General features: G+C 41.8%; 1 protein-coding gene and 1 long non-coding RNA gene across 3 annotated transcripts; one reads left to right on the top strand and one right to left on the bottom strand.

Annotated features, from left to right (window-relative positions):
* Positions 1-217: 217 nt before the first annotated feature.
* Positions 218-23774, bottom strand: DRAM2 (DNA damage regulated autophagy modulator 2). 2 transcript variants are annotated; one of them, XR_015742740.1, is made up of 8 exons: positions 23480-23740; positions 21283-21418; positions 19220-19287; positions 15020-15159; positions 9169-9346; positions 6328-6407; positions 2637-3332; positions 218-1834 (listed from the first exon to the last, which is right to left on the bottom strand). XR_015742740.1 is itself a non-coding variant. In XM_087929262.1 (8 exons), the coding sequence occupies exons 2-8, from the start codon at positions 21408-21410 to the stop codon at positions 1532-1534; spliced, it is 795 nt and encodes a 264-aa protein (XP_087785388.1). In that variant the 5' UTR covers positions 21411-21418; positions 23480-23774; the 3' UTR covers positions 218-1531. The 2 variants fall into 2 exon arrangements, 1 of the variants encoding a protein (XP_087785388.1); XM_087929262.1 differs by having other exon boundaries at positions 218-1639; positions 3240-3332; positions 23480-23774.
* Positions 3206-6262, top strand: LOC148126070 (uncharacterized). The gene is made up of 3 exons (XR_015742741.1): positions 3206-3324; positions 4246-4343; positions 4676-6262. It is a non-coding gene; the product is annotated as an uncharacterized LOC148126070 (long non-coding RNA).
* Positions 23775-23813: the final 39 nt, after the last annotated feature.

The raw sequence follows: 23813 nt of genomic DNA, 5'->3' as shown, positions 1-23813 counted from the left end.
TATCAGACAGAGTGCTTAATTGGTTTAGCTTAGGTAAACATGATGGACATAGACAAGGAAATGTATCTGATGTTTTTAGGAGATTGACTAGGTTTTTGGTTAAGTTTAAACAGGTGAGGCGGGCTTGATTGTCACATAGGTGGCACTTAATGTTATTTTTGCTTTCACAGATGGTTTCAAAACATTTGAAGCATATGCAGGAAACAAGGAAAGTTCATTGGGAGTTCATTGGTAGAGATATTCTTTTATTGATGTTTGATAATGGAGGGTTTGGACTTTTTGGCTGGCATGGTCAATGACAATAGTACACTAACAATTACAACAGCTAATTAATATGGTAGGTAGAGAGTTACTTAACGAATGTTAGTAATTAATAAATATTCATAAGTAAGGTTAATTACTTCTAAAAAAATCAATCAACTAGATAATCAATGATACAGTATTAAATCACTATCAATCAATAAATCAGTAATTAGTGGTCATTTAACAATTATACTATTAAATGATAAATCAATTATTTTAGACAAAGCATTATCTGTTACTAATAGGTCTTGAGGTAATGAAATAATGGAGGTAATGAAGTATTGGAGGTTGGTAGTTAAAAGTCCCTTGATTCCATATCCGAGGTATGGCTTTTTAGGTGCAATTCTTCCATGAAGACCACTTCTGGACAGACTTCTCCAGACAGTAGATCAATGTACCTGGGTCTCATTGGTTTCTGCTAGCTGTGGGCTGATGGCACTGCTAGACATCTTCCAATGTCAAAGGGAATGTTGAGCATGATGTGTCTATTATCTGTTGCATTAAGTTTCCTTGGCTGACCACTGTGTCTCAGTTTTGCCCATTTCTTTGTGTTTCTTCAAAAGAGCCTGAACAGCACATCTTGAAACCCCAGTCTGCTTTGCAATCTTTGCCTGGGAGAGACCTTGCTGATGCAGTATTATTACCTTCTGTCTTGTCCTATTCTCAGTTTTGCCATAGTGTACGACCTATGACACGAAACTGTCTTCCACAACCTCACCTTAGTAGCAGAGTTTGGTTGTGCCTCACCCAGTTTTAAGCTTTTAAGCTGTTTGTTTCAATTAGCGACTGTCTTTCAATCTACATATAAAATTGATGGTAATTAGCCCCTGCTTGGTATAATTGGTTAATCCCAAACTTGACTCTAATCCTACAAAATACCTGACTTTGTGCAAGTGTAAGAAATGATGCTGTTTTGAAGGCAAAAGGTGGTCACCCCAAATATTGATTTGATTTGGATTTCTCTTTTGTCCATTTACTTTCCATTTTCTTAATCGATAAAAATAAACAATTAACACTTATATTTTTAAAATCTTAATGTACAGCATTTTTGCACATCTGCCTAAAACTTTGCACAGGACTGTACATATAGCTATATATATGGGCTGATACCAATGGAACTAATAGACATCATGATTTCTGCATATTAAAAAAATGAAAGTTCTAAACGTGAACCAAAGCTTTCTTCTGAGATAAGTTCTTATTTGTGACATTTTCTCTTGTTTTCTTCTCATATGCTTCCTGTGATTGGTATTCTTTGGTCATCTTCTAGGAGCTGATCTTGAGGGTGATAAAGATTAGGCCCAAATAGTGTTATTTCTAAATGCAATGAGATTTTCTAGAATAAATGGTGGAAAAGAATGACATTTATTAATTAATTTGGTTTTGTTATGAAAAAACGTGATTCTACTTTATAAGAAATAATTAAGGAATCTCAATAGATAACATTACTGTCTTAATAATTTTATCGTTCAAAAATTGCATAAAGTCATCTCAAATCATTCAATCTCTGAGACTTTGTTCTCATCCTTGTCTATGCCTTAAAGCAGGCTTGTCCAACCCGCGGCCCACGGGCCGCATGCGGCCCAGGTCGCCTCGTAATGTGGCCCAGTGCCCACCCCAACCTTCATGCCAGAGCCAGCGAGGAGGAGGAGGAGAGGCAGGCGTGAGGCGGGGCGAGGCGAGCGCCACGCCAAGCAGCAACAGAAAAGGCAGGCGCCCTCAGAGCGCCACCTCCTGCTGTTGCCGTTGCCGCCGCCGCCGCTGCTTCTGCCTTCCAGTCCTGCCGCATCCAGCCGGGCCATTTGCAGGAGGAGAGGTAGGCACAAGGCAGGTGAGCTTTCTCCCCCCCTCCCCACAAAATTTGGCCGGAAAATAAACTGTGATAAACCGTGATAAAAAAAACGTGATAAAAATAATAATTTTTAATTAATAATAAATAATAAAAATAATTTGGCCGTATTTTGGCTTGAGTTTGGCCACAGAGCCAAACTGCGATCTGGCAACCCTGCGCCCCATCCATTATATTAGCTCCGCCATCTTATATTAGCTCCGCCATCTTGCGGCCTGTGCCACTTTCTGGTAGTCAGGAGACTAAGGCTGGGTTCACACAACGGATTTTGACACAAAATTTGCTGTGGAATTCTGCATTGGTGGCTGAGAAACAATGCCAAACATCTCACTAACTTCATTTCCAAATAAATTTAATATCTTGACTATGTTTTCTATGGTTTTTTTGGATGATCAGGTATTGTTACTGTTATTTTATTTTATGTGCGGCCCAAACCAAATTTTCATCTTCTAATCTGGCCCAGGGAAGGTGAAAGATTGGACACCCCTGCCTTAAAGGGAGTACTTGAAATCCCTGGAAGTCAATACTTCTAAATGCTGAATGGGACTGTTTCCAGAGCTTTGCCTGGACACCTTTTCCCAACAGGTGGAAGATCTTCCTGTCTCTCCATGAGGTGTTGCTCTTAGGTGCTCACTAAGTTCTTGGCGTCTTTTTCTTTGAAAGCTGTATGATGCCAGTGGGTTATAACAGCTTCAGAGAATCAGAATGTTTCTAGGCCCAATCACTGATATCACTGGCCCTCGAAGGACCCCAGGGAAAATGAGTCTCCAAACAGATTCTAATACTAAACAGATATGTTCAAATTCACCACTGATTTGAACATGTACAGCACTACATAAATTCTAGCCCAAAAATGAGTAAGGGAGAGAGGACAAAAGAAGGGGAGAAATAGTTTGCAGCATACTACCTTTAATTTTTTCCCCCATTACTGAGTTTGTATTTCTTAGGCTAATAGGCTTCTTCAACTGTATTCAGTTTTAAACAATGTATGCTTCATTTCTCATGATTAAAACAATACAAATTCCAAAAGACTGAAAGACATCATGTCTACCAAAGGTTTGTCCACCATTGCAGTAGAGAAACTTACCTGGAAGTCACGGATGAAAGTCAGGAAATAAATGATGAAAGTGAAAAGCAAAGACCATTCAGAGACTATGGCAATGATATGGAAGGTAAATCCCTGTAGAAAGTATTTTTTAAAAATGTATTATGAGATGGTAGAATATCATCAGTCCTAACAGTGAACTCAAGTAATGTATACCAATAATAAGCACAACAAAAGGGTTTTAACAATTAAAAACATGCAGATTATGTTTCAAGGCCATTTTAAAAGCAGTCAAAAGGCCTTCAACATCTATAGGAGAATGAAGGTTAAAGAGAGCATCACATTCTTTATGCCATTCCATTATGTATGTTTATGTACATTAAAAAGAAATCCCTAGTGTCTTCCAGATAGATGCTGCTTATGGAACTTGCCATTGATGGTGCTGTCGAGACCAGTGGTTCCCAAACTTTTTCAGTCCACCACCCCCCTGGTGCTACAAACTCATCCTCAGTGTGCCCCCAACCAAGGAGTGGGATTCAAATTTCTGTGGGTGTGGCTGAATTTGAGAGGTTGGCTTCTGGTCATGTGATTGGCCGGGTATGGCTTGCTGGTCACATGACCAGGTAGGTGTGGTTTGGTGGTCATGTGACTGGGTGGGCATGGCCAGGTGACTGGCAAACCAAATATCCTCACTTAATGGCTGGTTGTTTAGCAAGTGTTCTAATTTATGACTGGCCTCCCCAGAGCTACTTGACCTGTTTTTGGAGTTGTGACGCACACACACAAACACACACACTCCCTTCTAACCCTGATGGAGCAGGTCATTGGACCAGAATCGGCAAAGTATCTCTGATTAGATTCTAGTAGTGAATAGAATCTAATCAGAGATGCTTTGCTGATTCTTGTTGATTTGTTTTATTTGTATTTCTTTATTTTATGTTGCTGAATTGCATTGACATGTGTGTCCCATCTAGTGCACAGCCCAGAAGCTTTTGTAATTCTTTGTAGCAAAAATTACCGACCTCTGACTTTGCTCTACTTTTCAAAGGTGCCGCCACTGTCGCATTCTAGGTGCTGGCCCAGCAGGTCCACCTCATTGAGCCCGCTGCACCGGAGGGACCTACCCAAGAAAGTCCAAGTGGAGTGGTAAGGAAAGGGTGCAAGCCATTTCCCTCCCACCCATGCCCCCTAACCTCAATTGTGCCTCCATGCATGCACGCCCCTTGCCAAGCTACAGAAGGCTGCCGGGGTGATGGTGTCCCAGACCCCTGAGGGGGTGGGTGCAGAGACTCCTTAATCTGGATTGCGACTGGGGAAAGGGTGGAAGCCTGTTCCATTTTCCCCATACCCACCTACCCTCTGCCCAATTTTCCCGGCTTGGGGAAAAAACCAGCACTGCTTTCCCTCCCCTCACCGCCGGTCTGTTCCCATGCACAGGTCCACGCGCTCCCACTCACCCACCGACTTTGCACCAACAGGGTATCCTTCCCCTCGCCTCCTCCCTTCACTCCCGCCCTCCACCACGCAGGCACTCTTCGTTCGTTGCACCTGCTCCTGCCTGGGGAGGCGCAGTGTGCCCGGTCCTGTCGTTCATCCGTCCCATTAATCCCGACATCAGCAGCAGACAAAGAAGGAATTCCAGCTGTAAAAGCACAGCTCTCTCCTCCCAGTGTCCAGCATTGCAACGATGCCGTTATATGGGTGGGCTAACCGGTTGCTTCCCCCACCGCCATTTTGCACTGCCTGGAGCTGAGCGAGCAATGCTCCCAGCTCCTCTTCCACCACCTCCCCTGGTCAGCCACCCCTCCAGGATACCGCCTCCTCCTCCGCCTCCTCCACAGTCCGAAGCCCCGACCAGTAAGGCAGACCTGGCCGGCTGCAGTGAGGAGCTGGTGCACCATTTGAGCCGAGAGGAGGCTGAGAAGCTGGCGGCACTGGTGCAATGCAGCTGGCTGATCCAGTGTGCAGTGGCAGCTGCAGGAGCATATGCACAAGACCCATGAGCTGAAAGCCATCAACGGGCGGCTGTAGGCAGAGAACCACAAGCTGCGCGACCTCTGCTGCTTCCTGGATGAGGACCAGCTGAAAGCTGGCCCGCCACTGGCAGCTCTTCAGGTATCACACTGCGCAAGTCCTGCGCTACAAGGTGCCAACGCCTCGAACACCCAAGGGGGCTGGCAGAGCAGTGTTTGAGGCATCGGCACCGCAGGCTCACCCTATTGACTGTTGCACCATTCAAAGAGCCGGTGCCTCGAATGCAACAGCACATTGGGAAAGTAGAGCAAAGCCGCTGCCACTGCATTTGAGGTACCGACTCTGGAGCAGTCCAACAGTCAGTGGGGTGAGCCTGCGATGCTGATGCCTTGAACACCCGCCTGCCAGCCCCCTTGCCTCTTATTGCTCCCCTAAGGCATCCCACTGTCCCCCAGGGGGTGGTACCACCGACTTTGGAAACCACTAGTCTAGACTCTAGAGCAGGGGTATCAAACTCGCGACATCACTTTGTCATCATGTATCATTCCTTTTTCCACCTTTGCTAAACCAGGGGTGGGCCTGGTTGGTGTGTGATGCATCCAGCCACAGGCAGCAAGTTTGACACCCCTGCTCTGGAGATTTTAAGAGAAAGACCTTAACAATATAAAATATAACAAAAAAGGGGGAATAAGACAAATAATTACCTAATTCTCAATGGAAGTTATTAATGGCTATTAAACATGGTTTGTGTGTCTACACATACACACAAATACACAAACACAGTTTCTCCATATTGACAGGCATTATACTACTTGTTGAGGGTCAAAATAAAAGACCTTTTGTTCATGTCCTGTCTTTGAATTTCTCAATAACATCTAGGAATAAAACTTCGCCCTGATTCAGCAGAAAACCTTACTTTATTAAACTAGCTTTATTAATATTAAAGAGGCTAGACATGCTATCCTGGATATCTTTTAAATTGTAGTAATGACACCAACTGTTTATGTTTGTGTGTGCAGAACTAAGTATATATTTTGGGGAAACCATATATAAACACTACGGTACATTAAGAATATCTTGGAATGTTTTCTTCATGCACTTGACCCATTTCATTTATGTCTTCTCTCTGTTGTCTTTTAAGAAAAACCAAACTTACTTCCTCCTGGGGATTCCAACGCTGCATCTTTATGTAATCTACTCCAATTAAGCTGATTAAAATCAATGTACAAATAATCACTTTAATCATTAAGGAATATCTTTGAAATACAAAGGAAATAACTTTATGCTCCATCCATTCTTATTCATCCCCACTTGCTTTTTTTAATTTAAAGGCTGTACACCCTAGAAGTTTTAAGAAGGGATGGTGTAATCCTTAGTTTAAATTATTTTTAAAGTTATGTCTAGTTTGCCCCATCCTTTTGAAATGTGCCAACAATGCAGCAAATGTCCCATCTGAAGGCCAGTCAGTAAAATATACAATCATGGCATTTCACTCATCTAGAAAATTGTTAAAGATCAGGGGATTCTCATAAACCCATGAGATATGGATTAAGAGGATGCAATTGAGAAAATAATCAACAGAAATCAGGGATTCTAACAGTAATACAAATCTTAAAAATTAATATCTATCTATCTAGACAGGTCGGTAGGTAGGTATAGGTATAGATATATTGTATATAATATAAAATGATATATAAATTACGGGTAAAGTTTTACCTATTCTTGTAAAATACTACATTATGAAATCCTTTTCACAATGAACACTTGTAACATGAATGAAATAAATATGAACACAATGAATATTAACAAATTATGCCATATACTTTTTAAGATTCAAATACATGTAATCAGGTGCATGAAATATTATCCTGGGAAAAATACATTCATAAGGGCAATAAATAATGAAGCCAAGTGAAACTCATGATAGTGATAAAAAAATTGCTGATCAGAGTCACTTTGATATTAAGATAGGCAGTTTATATATTTTGTTATATAAATAAATAATTTTTTTAAAAAAAATCATACTACAGTTGTGCTCCTGAGTTTACATACCCTGGCAGAATTTATGATTTCTTGGCCATTTTTCAGAGGATATGAATGATAACACAAAAACTTTTATTTCACTCGTTTTTAGTGGTTGGCTGAAGCCATCCATTTATTATCAATCAACTGTATTTAAATTTTTTAAATCTTTTAAAATCATAATGACAACAGAAACTTCCCAAATGACCCTGATCAAAAGTTTACATACCCTGGTGATTTTTGATGTACACAGGTTGGCACAAAGGGGTTTGAATGGCTATTAAAGGTAACCATTCTCACCTGTGATCTGTTTGCTTGTAATTAGTGTGTGTGTATAAAAGGTCAATGAGTTCCTAGACTCCTGACAGACCCTTGCATCTTTCATCCAATGCTGCACTGACGTTTCTGGCTTCTGAGTCATGGGGAAAGCAAAAGAATTGTCAAAGGATCTGCGGGAAAAGGTAGTTGAACTGTATAAAACAGGAAAGGGATATAAAAAGATATCCAAGGAATTGAGAATACCAATCAGCAGTGTTCAAACACTACTCAAGAAGTGGAAAATGAGGGGTTCTGTTGAAATCAAACCATGGTCAGGTAGACCAATTAAAATTTCAGCCACAACTGCCAGGAAAATTGTTCGGGATGCAAAGAAACCCCACAAATAACTTCAGGTGAAATACAGGACTCTCTGAAAACATGTGTTGTGGCTGTTTCAAGATGCACAATGAGGCGGCACTGGAAGAAAGATGGGCTGCATGGTCGAGTCGCCAGAAGAAAGCCATTACTATGCAAATGCCACAAAGTATCCCGCTTACAATATGCCAAGCAGCACAGAGACAAGCCCCAAAACTTCTGGCACAAAGTCATTTGGAATGATGTGACCAAAATTGAGTTTTTTGGCCACAACCATAAATGCTACATTTGGAGAGGAGTCAACAAGGCCTATGATGAAAAGTACACCATTCCTACTGTGAAACACAGAGGTGGATCGCTGATGTTTGGGGTATGTGTGAGCTACAAAGGGACAGGAAATTTGGTCAGAATTGATGGCAAGATGAATGCAGTATGTTATCAAAAGATACTGGAGGAAAATTTGCATTCATCAGCCCAGAAGCTGTGCATGGGACGTACTTGGACATTCCAACCTGACAATGATCCTAAACACAAGGCCAAGTCGACCTGTCATTGGCTACAGCAGAATAAAGTGACGGTTCTGGAGTGGCTATCTCAGTCTCCTGACCTCAATACCATTGAGCCACTCTGGGGAGATCTCAAACGTGCAGTTCATGCAAGACAGCCCAAGAATTTACAGGAACTGGAGTTTTTTTGCCAGGAAGAATGGGCAGCTTTACCATTTGAGAAGATAAAGAGCTCATCCACACATACCACAAAAGACTTCAAGCTGTCACTGAAGTTAAAGGGGGCAATACACCGTATTAAGAACTGGGGTATGTAAACTTTTGATCAGGGTCATTTGGGAAGTTTCTGTTGCCATTTATGTTTTTAAAAAAGAGTAAACACAGTTGGTTGATAAATGGCTTCAGCCAACCACTAACCATGAGTGAAAGAAAAGTGTTTGCGTTGTCATTCATATTCTCTAAAAAATGGCCAAGAAATCATAAATTCTGTCAGGGTATGTAAACTTATGAACACAACTGTATGCAGTATGTGTTAGTTTTGCAATATAAAATTATGCTATCCCGGCAGGCCAGGGGCTGGATGGGTCATGTGCAAGCCATGGCTCTGCAAAGGCAAAAAGCATCACAATATATAAGTCATGTGACGCTTGTTTTTGTTGCAATAGTCTAATTATTATTATTATTTTTCTCTGGGAAACATATTTTGTGATCTTTTATAGTACTGTTATAACAAGTAGTCATTTTAGCCACCTGAAGATAAAGCATGTTTCATTTAAAATAAACTTTTAAGAAATACCCCACATTCATCACTTACACTGGTTTACCACAAAGGATACAAATCACTAGGTTTACTGTGCCCCATAGCAGTATTGTAAATCTGATCCAAAAAATATCCTTCCCATGAATTTGTGGTTGCATCTTATAGGAAATAATTGTCTGAACCAGAAAATATATGATTCCAATTCCAAATACGAGAAAAGCTCCAACTGCATGTATGACATATATAACATTTTTCTACAGGAAGATAACATAATTCAATAGTTATTAGAGAATACCGGGGTAATACTTGAAAGGGTCAAACAATATGACAAAACTGAATCTTTGAAAAGAATCTCTCAAAATTACCAGAACTTTGGCTCAATAACAAATACTAGGTAAAATGGGATTTGTGGGGAAGAAGCAAGGTTGTTTGCTCACTAAAACCAAACTTTTCTGAAGTTTGCAAAACAACAACAACCCAACAACTAAATAAGGAACTAGATTTCAGGAGGATACATAAATCAAGGGGAGCTTTATAGGCTACATAATTGCTATCTGGGGGAAACAAAACACTGAATTTGGTAAGAACCAGCTGTCAAGCATGAATATGGCAATATCACAGAATATTTTTATTACTTCAGGACAATAGCCATCACTGAAGACAGAATGAATTTTGTTTGTAGATCATTTCATAGATAATCAGCCCATAAGCTGAAATGAAAATGGATCATAGATCAAAGCAATGATCCCAAACTTACAATTAAGTCTACAACAGGATGAATGGAACAGAATAAAATGAGTCAAAATATTTCTGAAAGGTTCAATGAGTGTCTAAAACTCCATAGAAATTCACCAGGGCTTAAAAGAAAGTAGTTTTGCAAGAGATCCTCAAATATGAGTGATTTTAAACAAATTACAATGTTAAGAATGGACAAAATTGCCTGTGCCGCATTGTAAAAGACTCATAATTATAGTTATGATATATTGTTATAATAGATTCCAAATGCATGAAACGAATTACAGTACTGACTTGATTGAGCAAACTGCTTTTTCACAAATAAAATATGAAATAAATAGGCACTAAATGTTGCACTTATCTGCTCACTCAGACTTTAAATATCAGTATGGACTAATATTCAGTGGCAAACTATATGCAAAAATTCATTAAACAAATCAAAGGGGGCAATATTCTTCACAGAATTATAAGATACAAACACTTTGCTGATGGCATGGAGGTATTTATTTAAAATTCTCTAAATCTAACCCTTCTTTTGCATTTTGGTTTATTATAACAGTAATTGAAAATACTGACTCGATTCTATAGCCAAAAGATTATTTATGATTGCAACCTGCCCAGAGTAATCCTGGTGTAAAATTGACGGCCAATAAATTTTACAAATAAATAAAATGTGTCATTTATATTGTGCTTATCCTTCACTGAGTTCAGCACGATTATGTGTCATTTCCAATTAATTCATCAAGCAAGAACAGCTTAACTTCTAACAGCTTTCTACATTATGTGTTTTCAGACATGTCTCACAATGACTACCCCTAAGAGATAAATTGTGACTAACCAAAGACGAAGTTTCAAGGATATAAACTCTTCTTCCTCCCAAACTCAACATTATAATGGTCATCTGTCTTTTGGCTCTAAAGGAATACGTTGCAGCAATTATTTTTCATTTTAAGCCCAAAATGTAAGATCTCAACAGCAAATATTACTGTCATCACAGTAAGAAATGCCAGATTCTAACATCACATTCAAAGTGGCACCTACTTCTGAGTAGTGATTAGTAATTCATTTGTTCTTCATGAAGTATTGTGGTGAAGGAATTAAGTATGGAACATTGAGAATAAACAGCCTGAGATTCAAATTCATACTTGGCCATAAAACCCAATAAATTACTTTGGCCAGTTGATGTTTTTTTGTCTTGACGTATTCCATTGGACTCTATAGAATAATACTTAGAGGAAAGGAGTACAAATGTAACAAATAAACTTATAAAGTATTTTTAAATACTGTTTGTGTTTCAAACCTAATTATGGGGAATGAGAGATTTGTAATTAATTAATGCTAATCAACAATCTGTTTATGGAAAGAAGGGCACCTCCTAGAGCAGAAAAAATACTTTACATAATTTTGATAAGAAACATAATTTTGTCTTAAAAACAAAATCAATTATTTTCCACAAAATAAATATCTTCAGACAGCATCTAACAGCTTAAATCTAATTACATTTAGTTACAGTCATAGTATTTATTCAAGGGGAAAAGGTTTTAAATATGCAGTAACTTATCTACATTCTTCTTAATCACTGTGAGATTTTTTAAAATTTCATTCTTCTCATTATTTTCATTCTACACTGACATCTACCGTTCATGACACAAACTGTATTTGATCTATTTAAACCAGGGGTCGGCAACCTTTTGGACCTCAGGGACAACCAAAATGATACTTTTAAATCCTGAGGACCACTAATGCAATTTTTTTAAAAAGTTAATATATTTAATATTTTTAAAAAATTATATTAAATATTATATTATATTATTACTATATTTTTATATATGTATGTATGTATTTTCTTAAGTTTTCGCGGGTACTTACATGTATGACATTCAGCTTTGTTTGGGTATTTTCCCACATCATTGTAGTTGTGCTTTTAAAGTTGTAGCCTGATGATGGCAGATGAGATTCTGCCGAAACGTTGCTACAACTTTAAAAGCACAACTACAATGACAATATTTATTTATTTATTTTCTGAGGTTTTCACGGGTATTTGTATGTGGATCTTTGGTTATTCGGGTTTTCTCCCGCGTAAAATTGGAAGTATCTAGGCAACGTTTCGATGAAGTCTCATTCATCATCTTCAGGCTTGTGTCTTCGGCTTTGTGCTTCTCGGAGTAATGTGAGATTGCAGTTGCTTCTTCCTTTTAACTGCTAGTGGGGGTGTGACTTGATTGGGTGGGGGCTTGGCTGTGTTCTGATTGGCTGGGGGTGTGTTATGTTCAGGTGGAGGCTTAGTTGTGCTCAGGTTAGTCTTAGTTGCTGGGGGATTTGAGCTGGTGAGCTGTGATCCTGCTGTTTGGCTTCGCTTTCGTGGTCATGCCACATCTTCATGGTGGGTATCAGTTTGCTTCATGTATGGGTCGGAGGGGTTTGAAGCGGGTAGTGATGCAGCTGTGGTACGGCTTCTGGTCCGTGGTCGTGTCTCATCTTCTGTGTGGGTGTGAGTCTGCTTTCTACATGGAAGTGTGGTGGTAGCATCTTGTGTGGCCCTCGTGCGTGTGGGTCTGGTGTCATTCTTCATGTTAGGTATTCATTTGTTCACGAGAGCGGGTTTCCAAATGGCTGGTAGGCGGGAGGTATCATCTCGTTTATTCATGCTGTGTGGGCGTTTTTCTATCTCTATGGCTTCTATGATTATTCTGTTGTTGAAGTGTTCGGGTTTGGTGACAGTTCTGGCATTTTTAAAGTCAATCTCATGTCCTGTGGCTTTGAGGTGTTGGACCAGGGAAGAGGTCGGTTCTTCTTTTTTGATTGGGTTCTTGTGTTCTTCAATGCGTGCACTTATTCTTCTGTTAGTTTGTCTGATGTATGTGGTGGGGCAGGCGGTGCAAGGGATTTCGTATACTCCTTGTTTTTCTAACTCAATTTTGTCTTTAGGGTTTCTTAGGATGGTGGATATTTTTCTGTTTGTGCAGAATGCTGTTTTAATGTTGTGTTTTTGGAGGATCTTGCTGATTTTGTCTGTAGTGCCTTTTATATATGGGAGGAGGGCTTTGCCGTTCTCTTGTTCTCTGTCTTAGATTTTGGTTGGGGTTTCTTTTTGGATTAGGTGGGTAATCTTCTTTCTTTGGAATCCATTGGCTGTTAGTACGTTAGTGAGAATGTGTAGTTCGGTTTTAATGACGTGGGAAAATACCCGAACAAAGCTGAATACCATACATATACATACATACATACATACATACCACACACACTTACTTAATTACAACAAAAACATAAATGCTTAATGATAACAAAATAAAACGTTCTGGGCTGGAAACCTCCCCCCGCCTGCACCTTCCAAAGAGACTGAAGAGCGGAGCTGAGGGGCCTTGGGGCAACTGCCGCTGTGAGAAGCAGAGGCAGAAAGGGGGCTTTGCTCTCCTTCACCGCCATTCCAGGAGCTTCTCAGCAGGCATCTGCCTACAGAAGGATTGCTGCCCTTGGTGATTAATTGGGGGGAGGGGAGGGGGAGAAAACGGGAGCTCTTTTCAGATCCCGGGTGGAGGATTGAGAGCTCAGATCTGCAGCTGAGGAAAAACTGGGGGCGGGGAGCTCTTCCAGCCACACCTGGAGACAGGCAAGGAAAGGTGTCCCTGGGGGCACTTCACTCGCTTTAGTGCTGCTGCCAAACCCAGCCACAGCCAGTGATTATTTGGGGGTGGGGGAAGGGGGGAGAGAGAGAGAGAGAAAAAAGCATACCTCGCATTACCAGGGGAGGAAAGGAGTTGAAACAAAGCTCACTCTTTCACAGGGACCTACAAAACGCCAATCCACCACGTTCTAGTAGTTCTTCAAAATCACCAAACGCTCCCACTAGCAGTTCTCATGCTTCCCAGCTCTTCGAGGCTTTGATGTCCCACTTTTCGAGGGACATCGAAGCCTCGGAGATGCAGGCAAAGCCGCTGCCGCAGTAGCGCTTGAGTTGCCTTAGCATTAGTGCAGAATCTCCCTACCCAGAGAAGGAGGTGCTGGAGGAGGAGGTGGCAGTAGTGGAGAAGCAAGCAACTCAGGGCACTACTGCTGCAGTGGTTTTGCCTGCATCTCTGAGGCTTCGATGTTGGAAAAGGCAGCAAGGGCTGGAGGAGCCGAGAGCTGCGCACAGCTCCATCTCCCTTTCCTTGCCTGTCTGCACGTGGGTGTGGGGGGAAGGAAAGAGAGAGAGGCAGGAGCAATTCAAAGCTAGAGAACTAATGGGGAGAGCTAACAGTGGGCGCTGGGGAAGGGGCTGTTGTTGCCGCCACCCACCAGGTATGGGAGCTGGTTGGCGCGTGCATCTCAGGGACCTGACTCCAAGGTCCCTCAAAGAGCCGGGAGACGCGAGAACTGTGCAGCCCAGATTAATTGCCTTCGGGGGCCATTTCTTCTGCGGCCCACCAAAATTTTTCCATGGCCCAGCAGTGGGCCGTGGCCCACCAGTTGGCAACTGCTGATTTAAATTATATTTGTTTGGAAAATTATATAGACCAAATAAGTAATAAAGAATATTACCGGCAAATGCAGATTGTTTTAAGAGAAATGTAAAAAATGCTGATGTTTATTCCAGCAATGCCAAATACTGTGCTGTATTTGTTACTTTCTCAAGGCATAGCTTGCTAGTTGTCAGGACTGATATATTCTGCTAAATTGTTATTACTGAGAAAACATTTATCAGAAACTGAGATTTATTTGTACTGAAATAAATCCTTTTTAATTAACTTAATTCTATTAATAATGTACTGTTTTGCTTGAAAATATATCCATTTTAAAAATATGATCTAAATAAAGTAAAACCATTCCAAATACCAGCAATTTGTCCTGGAAACTTAAAAGTAACTTACATTTATTTGATTTATATACTATTGCTTATGGTAAATAAAATTAAGAAATAGCTACAGAAACATCCTCAGTATCCAACCATATTGCAAAAGCCAATCAATACCTATTAAAGATGCTTCCAAGTAAACACATACTATTCAAAATATATTGTGCATCTTGTGCCGTCTCTTTTTTTGGAAGCATGGAAGAAATGGTGGGAAAAAATGATGTTCCTAATGTCAAATAATAAAACACATATTTTTCTTATCAAGCTTCATTTGGGTAGATGCTTACAATAAGCTATTACAGTCTTATGATGAAGATATGTGCTTTTGTAATTCAATCATCATAGACAAAACACAAACCTGGAAGTTTGCTATGATGAAAATCCCCAAACAGCTAGCCATTCCAAACGCTAAGCCAGCCTTATTGAGTCTGAGCAACTTAGGTTCTTCAGGGTTCAAAGCACTGACTTGTTTGTATCGAACATACACGGTGGCAATGCCTGTGAATGAACAATTGAAGCAGAGTAAGAATAGAGAATATCAAATGTAATGAAGACTAAGTAATAATTATAGCCACATGAAAACTGTGGTCTTTATGCAAGACATAATAAAAGAATTGTAGAAGTAAATTAACTGTTTGAGGACTCCTTTCACGCTAGATATAAGGGGTATGGAGAAACATGCCAACCATGATCCAGCCATGCAATAACTACAGTTAAGTAACTATAGCTTACATACTCTGAATGTAAAGTGTAATGTCATTTAGCTATTCCTGCAATAGCTTAACATCCTTTGCTCCCCTATTCTGCCCAAATGTTATTCTCAAATACACATACCAACTGCATTATCCCAAACATCTTTCAGTGAATGTTCTTTTCCTTCAGTTAAGATTTAGTCATCTGTGTAGTCCAGGGCTGGGATTCTACCGGTTCGGACCAGTTCTATAGAACTGGTTGTTATGGTTCCCGGTAGTTCGGAGAACCGGTAAAACAGCCCCCTGGCTGGCCCCACCCCTCTGCCCACTTCTCCGCTCTCTGCCCAGTCAGTCCCTATTGCACATGCGCAACATCGTGTGCACGCGAGACATGCCTGCAGCCTGCTTTTGCCCACCAGGCCAGCCATTGTTGCTTGCCTTTCGCTGCGGCAGAGCAAAAAACTTACAAGTCCCCCTCCCTTCGGGAATCAGTTGAATCTTGTTTCTCTCTGCTGCCCAGGAGCCGTTTCCGAAGGGAGGGAGACTTGCAAAGTTTTTGCTCTGCCAGGAGAGGCTCTCCCAGCAAGAGCAGGTGAGAGAAGCAGCCCAGAGCCTTTAAAGTTAGGCTTTAAAGCATACCTGCTGCTTTAAAGCCTACCGCTTTAAGCGTGAGCACCCGCCTTCCTTCCTTCCTTCCTTCCTTCCTTCCTTCCTTCCTTCCTTCCTTCCTTCCTTCCTTCCTTCCCTTCCCTTCCCTTCCTTCTACTGCCTTTCTTCTGGGCTATTCTTATTCTATGATACTATAGAACTGGGATTCCTCTGAGCATCCTCTTGTTTCTAAGCTGCCTTATTTGTTTCTGTTGATTGTATGTATTTTTTTTTTGAAGACCTTGCACAAAGATTAAAAAGCACAGTCCCTGCCTGCAGGCTTATTCTCTGATAGGCAGAGTACAATAGAATAGGGCCAAACTAGTAGAATCCCACCCCTGGGTGTGTGTGTATGTGTGTGTTTCAGGTGGGTTTGGAAGGAGACGGGGAAGGAGGAAGGGAAGGGACAGAAAGAGAGAGAGAGGGAGAGAGGAAGGGGGGAGAGAAAGAGAGGGTGGAAAGAGGGAGAGAAAGAAAGAGGGGGGAAGAGGGAGGAGAGAGAAAGAGAGAGAAAGAGGGAAGAGAGAAGAGGGAAGAGAGAGAGGGAAAGAGAAAGGGGAAGAGAGGGGAAGAGGGAAGAAGAGAAAGGGAGAGGGAAGAGAGAGAGGGAAAGAAAGAAGGGGAAGAGAGGGGGAAGAAAGAGGGGAGAGAGAGAGAAAGAGAAGGGGGAAGAGAGAGGGGAAGAGGGAAGAAGAGAGAAAGAGAGGGAGAGAGAAAGAGAGGGAAAGAAAGAGAGAGAGGAGAGAGAGGGGAGAGAGAAAGAGGGGAAGAAAGAAAACAGAGAAAGGGAAAGAAAAGAAAGAGGGAGAGAGATGGAAGTGAATGAGATATATGGAGGGATAGAGAAATACATGGAAGGAGGGAGGGAGGGAGGGAGAGAGGAAAAAAAGGAGAGGAAGGAAGGACACAAACCCTGTGTTCAGAAGACTCTTTGAAGCAGCACAGCAATCTAGGACTGGCCTAAAAGGGATCTTGGAGGTCATTTTCTAGTCCAACTCACTGCTCCAACAGAGTTAGAAGTAAGTGTGTGTGTGTGTGTGTGTGTGTGTGTGTGTGTAGAAACAGTTGTTAAGGTTCCCGGTAGTTCGGACAACCAGTAAATCGGGCCTCTAGCTGGCCCTGCCCCTCTCCGCCCGCTTCTCCACTCGCTGCCCAGTCAGTCCATCTTGTGAATACGCAACATCGTGCGCATGTGTGACATGCCTGCAGCCGGCTTTTGCCCGCCCGCCAGGCCAGTGGTTGCTGCCTGCATTTTGCTGCGGCAGAGCAAAAAGCTTGCAAGTCCCCGGCCCCTCCCTTTGGGAAACTGCTCCTGTCTGCTCACAAGTAAGCCTGCGAGTCATGCTAGCCCCTCTCACACTGTCCCCGGTCCTCACCCAGCCCTCTAGAGACCTCTCCATAGCTCCCCGGGCCTTGCCCAGCCTTCTGCAGGCCTCCCCATAGCTCCCCGGGTCTCGCCCAGTCCTCCTTGTAGCTGCCCAGGACTCGCCCTGCCCTCCCCAGGCCTCTCCATAGCTCGCTGGACCTTGCCCTGCTCTCCACAGACCTCCTCATAGCTTCTTGGGCCTCACCCTGCCCTCCCTGGGCCTCCCTGTAGCTCCCCAGCCCTCGCCCAGCCCTCCTTGTAGCAGCCTGGGCCTCGCCTTGCTCTCCTCGTAGGTGCCCGGGCCTCGCCTTGCCCTCACCGTTGCTCCTCCTAGCTTTCCGGGCCTTGCCTTACCCTCCTTGTAGCCTTGCCCTCCTCGTAGCTGCCTGGGCCTCAGCTTGCCCTCCTCGTAGCTGTCCGAGCCTCACCTTGCCCTTCTCATAGCTCCTTGTAGCTGGCCGAGCCTTGCCTTGCTCTCCCCGTAGCTGCCCAGACCTCGCTTTGCTCTCCTCATAGCTCCTTGTAGTTGCCCAGGCCTTGCCTTGCACTCCCCGTAGCTCCTCATAGCTGCCTGGGCCTCGCCTTGCCCTCGTCATAGTTCCTTGTAGCTGCCTGGGCATTGCCTTGCCTTCCTCGTAACTCCCTGTAGCTCCCCAGGCCTCGCCCAGCTTTCCTCGTAGCTGCCCGGGCCTCACCTTGCCCTCCCTGTACCTTCTCATAGCTACCTGGGCCTTGCCTTGTCCTCCTCGTAGCTGCCCAGGCCTTACCTTGCCCTCCTCGTAGCTGTCTGGGCCTCACCTTGCCTTCCTCATAACTCCCCATAGTTCCCCAGGGCTCACCCAGTCCTCCTCGTAGCTCCCTATAGCTCCCCAGGCCTCACTCAGTCTTCCTTGTATCTGCCCAGGCCTCACCTTGCCCTCCTCATAGCTCCCCATAGCTACCTGGGCCTCGCCTTTTCCTCCCCGTAGCTGCTCATAGCTGTCCGGCCCTCACCTTACCCTCCTCATAGTTCCCCATAGCTGCCTAGGCCTCGCCTTGCCCTCCCCGTAGCTCCTCATAGCTGCCTGGGCCTCGCCTTACCCTCCTTGTAGTTGCTCAGGCCTCGCCTTGCTCCCCTCATAGCTGCCTGGGCCTCGCCTTCCCTCCCCATAGCTCCGCGTAGCTGCCCGTGCCTCACCTTGCCCTCCCCATAGCTTATCCTAGCTGCCTGGGCCTCTCCTTGCCTTCATCATAGCTACCCAGGCCTCTCCTTGCCCTCCCTGAAGCTCCCCGTAGCTCCCCAGGCCTCACCCAGCCCTTCTCGTAACTGCCCGGGCTTCGCCTTGCCCTTCTCGTAGCTCCCCAGACCTCGCCCAGCCCTCCCCGTAGCTCCCTGGGCGTCGCCCTGCCCTCTCCAGGGCTACCCACAGCCTTGGAAACTGACAAAAAACAGAAAACCTTAGTCACAAGACTGTGTGGGATATTATAACTGGTCATAAGTGTGTGTGCGTGTGTGTGTCTGTGTGCATCGCTGTCAAAACACCAAAAACTGGTCAAGTAGCTCTGTGGAGGTCAGTTGTAAATCAGAACACTTGTTAAGCATCTGGCCATTAAACAAGAACCTCTTATATTTGGTTTGCCAGTCGCATGGCCACCTGGCCACACCCACCCATCACATGACCATCTAGCCATGCCTACCCCAGTCACATGACCTAGCCACAGCCATCCAGTCACATGACCAAGCCACACCCACAAATTAGGCCACGCCCACAGAACTGTGTGTTAAGAAATTTGAATCCCACCCCTGCTGTAGTCTCATTAAAGCCCATATCTAAGCAATCTCAGAAGCTCAGTATTATTTTTATGTACTTACAGAACACGGAAGTAAAGCAAAACGTTATTCCAAACAAGGATCTTTCTGGAGGTGTTGTCCCTAAATCACTGAAAGATAAGCAACATATGATACTGAGCATCCTGCAATGCAATTGGAATGACAAAACTTATGGAATACACAACTAACACCCATTATTAATGTTGACACTGATGATAAGTAATATAGTATGAGTAAAGATAAAGATTTCTTTGATAACTACGTAAATTCTTGCAGGATAGTGGTTTGCCTACCTCCATGATATATATTTTAAAATTCCATATCTAGCCTGCCTATCTCGGATTTCCTGGAGGTTTTTTATCCAACTACTCCTACATCTGAGCCTGCTAAATTTTTAAGAATCAGCTAAGCTTAGCAATATATCCAATTATTTTTCTCTCCTTTCAAAAAATATATGAGACTGACCTTAGAAGATGGGGGAAGAGATGCTTCCCAGAAAATGATCAGATAAAAGAGGGTGCAGCACACAGGTGCATAATGGGCAGAGAAAGAAATTCAGAAAGGAATTTCCCTAACTTGTCAGGTGCTAAAATAGATCCAGCCGAACTGTATTGAAATAGTTTGTCATACAGTAAACTAAGCACAATTATACTTATCAAAGTATATACATTTAGAAACAGGAAACACATATTTGTAAATAATGGCTAATATTTACATAGCATAAGCAGTTACGCATGTTTTATATGTCAGTTCAGAGTGACAAGACTGTTGATATGACATAAATCTGATTCTTAATATTTCTTCTCAGTATCATTTAAGAACACTGAGGTAAAATAATCTTCCAACATCAAAAGCCAAGGATGTCACTAAAATCCCTAAGTAGTAATTGATATCAAACATTGATAATATCAATAATAATGAATTTATACTTTAATAAATCAAATAACTCAAGGAACTGCACTGCTAAAAGTCACTGCTATTTTGGAAAGAAAAGCATTGCAGAGATATACTATTTCCAGCTTCAATTATACAATACTTACAAAATATCATCTATAACCCAGGCCTAGGCTATTGCTTTCTAGATAATATATAAGAGATCAAATATCTTTATAATAGATACTGTAGTCTTGAAATTCATAAGCAAATGCCAATTTTTGAGGAGCAATATATCAAACTGGTTTAGAACCAAGGCTTGCTTTAAAACAGAAGCAGCAGCTTGAACTAGGAGGAAGGGAAAGAATATACTGTACCTTAACATTATACCGTACAATTGTACATGCAAATCCTCAAATCTCTTTATTCTCTAATTCCCTAATAATAAAGTACAATAAACTTCAGCTGACTTGCTTTAGAACTAAAAACTGATCTACTAAAGACGTTGAGTGTTTCAGACTACATTTTGGTCTCCCTGACTCAAAGCAACTACATGTCTATTACAAGGGACCAGCAAAAGAGAATACTTAGTTCGTCAAAACTACACCACATCTCAAAATAGTAAAAATTATTTTCATAGTTTCTGTGTTTAGAATGAGCTGTCTAAAGTTCTACTAATTAGCTAGAGCAGGGATGTCCACCCTGTGGTCCATGGGTCACATGTGGCCCTGAACTAGTAACGTGGCCTCACAAGACATAATAACAATATTTAAAAAGATAATGGAAGTTTGTTATTTATATGTTTTATATATAATATTTTATAGGTGGTCCATATGTGATCTAGGCAAACCAAAAGGTTGGACACCCATGAGCTGGAGGCTTTAAGAATCTGGAAAATATAAAAGATTTATATATAAGAATTTAAATTTACAGCAAAATTGGATCTGGTGGAGAGAGAAGGAAGAAAAGGAAAAGGTTTTATACACTAATTCCAAAAGTAAATGAAAGTTCAATATACCAACTTTAATATTCCTTTTTTAAAAAATAAATGCAACAGTGAATATTGTATGGTTTGGGGCTTGTGACTGAGGAGACTAAAGAATGGTCATGAAGAATCAAAAGATAACTATGAGACACTCATTTTCTTTCAGCCCAAACAGGAGAGTAAGTAAAGTTTCATAGTTGTAACATTAGAAAATAAATTGCGGTGCAAAAATAGAAAGTATACTGACCTGATATAGGGTAGCAAAGGGTCAACATGGTGTAAGAGAACTCCAATAATGTATGGAAACACACAAGCAGCAGATATTAAAATAACCAGGGCAGAAGGCAAGAAACTCAGTCCTTGCTGATACCACATTTCAAATACTAAAATAAATAAATAAATAAATCTTTTTTTGTTCTTGCCTTGAAAGCAAATAAATTGTTTTATTTATAACAACATTTCTACATTATCCCATTTCTCCCGATTCATTCATATACTATCCTTTTGCTCTGTATTTGAAAATATTTCCAGTCCAATCTTTTCATTGAATTATCGAATCAGGACATCATTAGGAACAGTATTTTCAGCTTCCCTATTTAAGTTATGTTCTAACTGTAGCTCAAACCATGATAAAGTGAACAAACTATCTGGAGTGTGTATGAATGTTTTTAAGAATAGGAAGTGGGGGAATGAAAAATCAAATCAAAATGTTGATAACCTTTACCTTTTAGTCTAAAAATAAGTGGAACCCAATGCTGTACAATTTGGCCTTCAATATATGCAATTATATATATTTGTAATAGAAAGTACAAACAGCCACATTCATGCCTCTATCAATTTCCATCCCAACTCCACAGGACTGCCTTTAAAGACAGGAGGTAATGCAACATACATCTAAAGGAAATAATCTGATATGTCGCATAAGACCAGCACTGCAAGAGCTGAATGAGATGCTGATTCATTTCCAATTGTCCTGCAAAGTGATAGTTTTTTAATATTATGGTTTGTCACACAGTCAGCCAGATGTTTAGACTAGATTTCACATTTTTGTCCTCCCATTGAGTCTTTCACAAGGACTTGGGATAGGCAGATAATGTTTGATAGTGTTAAAAGATACTGTCATAGGATGAAAGCTATTCCAAATAAAGATGCCTTTTGCAATTGACTGGTGTTGATTTTGTCAATGCCAGTGGTGTTCAAGTTGACTTCTAACTGATATTTATTACATATTGTGCCTTGGTAAATGGCTACTGTCTGATCCATTATGACTTGTATGGATGAAATTTCATACCTAGTCAAAGTATGGTAAACCTCATGCAATCAATATTTTCTGCAGCCCATTTTGAAACTCAATTGATCCTTTCTAATGAAACATTTACTCTGTCCCGAGACAAATTTTAGCCAGTTATCGATCAATCTTTTATCCATCAAATCTCTTTCTCCCTGTAATGCAATTCCAAAGTCAAAACTTGTATATAATTTGAAAATAAAACCCCAATTACTACCAACCTGCCTTCAGTCAAGGATCTGTACACTGCACAAGTCAAAAAGAGTTGTGAAAATATTTACAGACCCCTCACATCCCGGACATAAACTGTTTCAACTCCTTTCCTCAAAATGACTCTACAGAGTACTGCACACCAGAACAACTAGATACAAGAATAGTTTTTTCCTAAATGCTACCACTCTGCTAAACAAATAATTCCCTCAACACTGTCCAACTATTTACAAAGTCTGCACTATTACTATTAATCTTCTCATCACTCCTTATCAACCATCCCTTCCCACTTGTGACTGTATGACTGTAACTTTCTCACTGGTACCCATACGATTTATATTGACTGTTTCCTTGTATGATTTGATTGCTTACTGTACCCTATGGCTATTATTAAGTGTTGTACCTTATGATTGACTCTTAACGAATGTATCTTTTATTTTATTTTATGTATACTGAGAGCATTTGCACCAAGACAAATTCCGTGTGTGTCCAATTCACACTTGCCCAATAAAGAATTCTAATCAATTGGACGAGGAACTAAGCACAGCAAACAACTTGCATTTTTAAACTGCACTATCAATAAAAGTTTTAAACTCTTTATTCTCCATACTGTGGTATGGAGAAGTAACCATTGCAGTTAACACTATGTATTCTCTCTCTTCTCCTGATGGTTTGAAAAATACAGAATAGATAAGTAACCGCTGCAATGATGACTTTTCTTGAGCTTTCATTTTAGGACTTTGCCCTCAGCGCCGATATATCCTAAGGGCTAGACTTTAAAAAGCTGGCTAACACGAAAACCCCCCCACCCCCCCCCCCCCCCCCCCCTCTGTTTTTTTTTTTTTTTTTTTTTTTTTTTTTTTCCCTTCCCCTCTCCTCCTATCTATACCTACATCAACATATACTTATTAACTAAAAAAAAAAAAAAAAAAAATAGAAACTTAACCTCCGCCACCAGCAGCGAGCCAGCAGCCTCCTCCACCGTCCGGCCCGAGCGGCAGATAAAGCAGCGATCTCCTTTGCAGGGTGGCGCCCTCGTCGTCTGTGCGGGCTAAGGGCTTCCTGATATTCGATCCTTATTCCAGTTATTTAACTACCTCCCGCTCTCTAGCCGCTGCCCCCACCCTCCGAGGGCGGGCCTATGCGAAGGGGACGGAAAACGACAGAAGCAATCAGAGCTCCCGCCCTTCCAACCACCCTCCCTCCCTCCTCCCTCCCAACCCCGCATGTGGTTGCCGCCTCTTTGCCCATGCGCATCAAAACACCAATCCCCGGGTGTC

This window comes from Pseudonaja textilis, chromosome 3, assembly GCF_049901715.1.
Source record: "Pseudonaja textilis isolate UNSWEBS1 chromosome 3, rPseTex1.2, whole genome shotgun sequence".
Lineage (NCBI taxonomy): Eukaryota > Metazoa > Chordata > Lepidosauria > Squamata > Elapidae > Pseudonaja > Pseudonaja textilis.
The sequence above is the reverse complement of the archived record's forward strand: the minus strand, read 5'-3'. Positions and strand labels throughout refer to the sequence as shown.

Coding starts and splice junctions, on each gene's coding strand:
- DRAM2 (XM_087929262.1), bottom strand. CDS start 21,410: ATGTGGTATCAGCAAGGACTGAGTTTCTTGCCTTCTGCCCTGGTTATT. Junction 15,160..19,219: donor TTGCTTTACTTCCGTGTTCT/GTAAGTACATAA, acceptor GTTCATTCACAG/GCATTGCCACCGTGTATGTT. Junction 3,333..6,327: donor GTTGGAATCCCCAGGAGGAA/GTAAGTTTGGTT, acceptor TACTTTCTACAG/GGATTTACCTTCCATATCAT.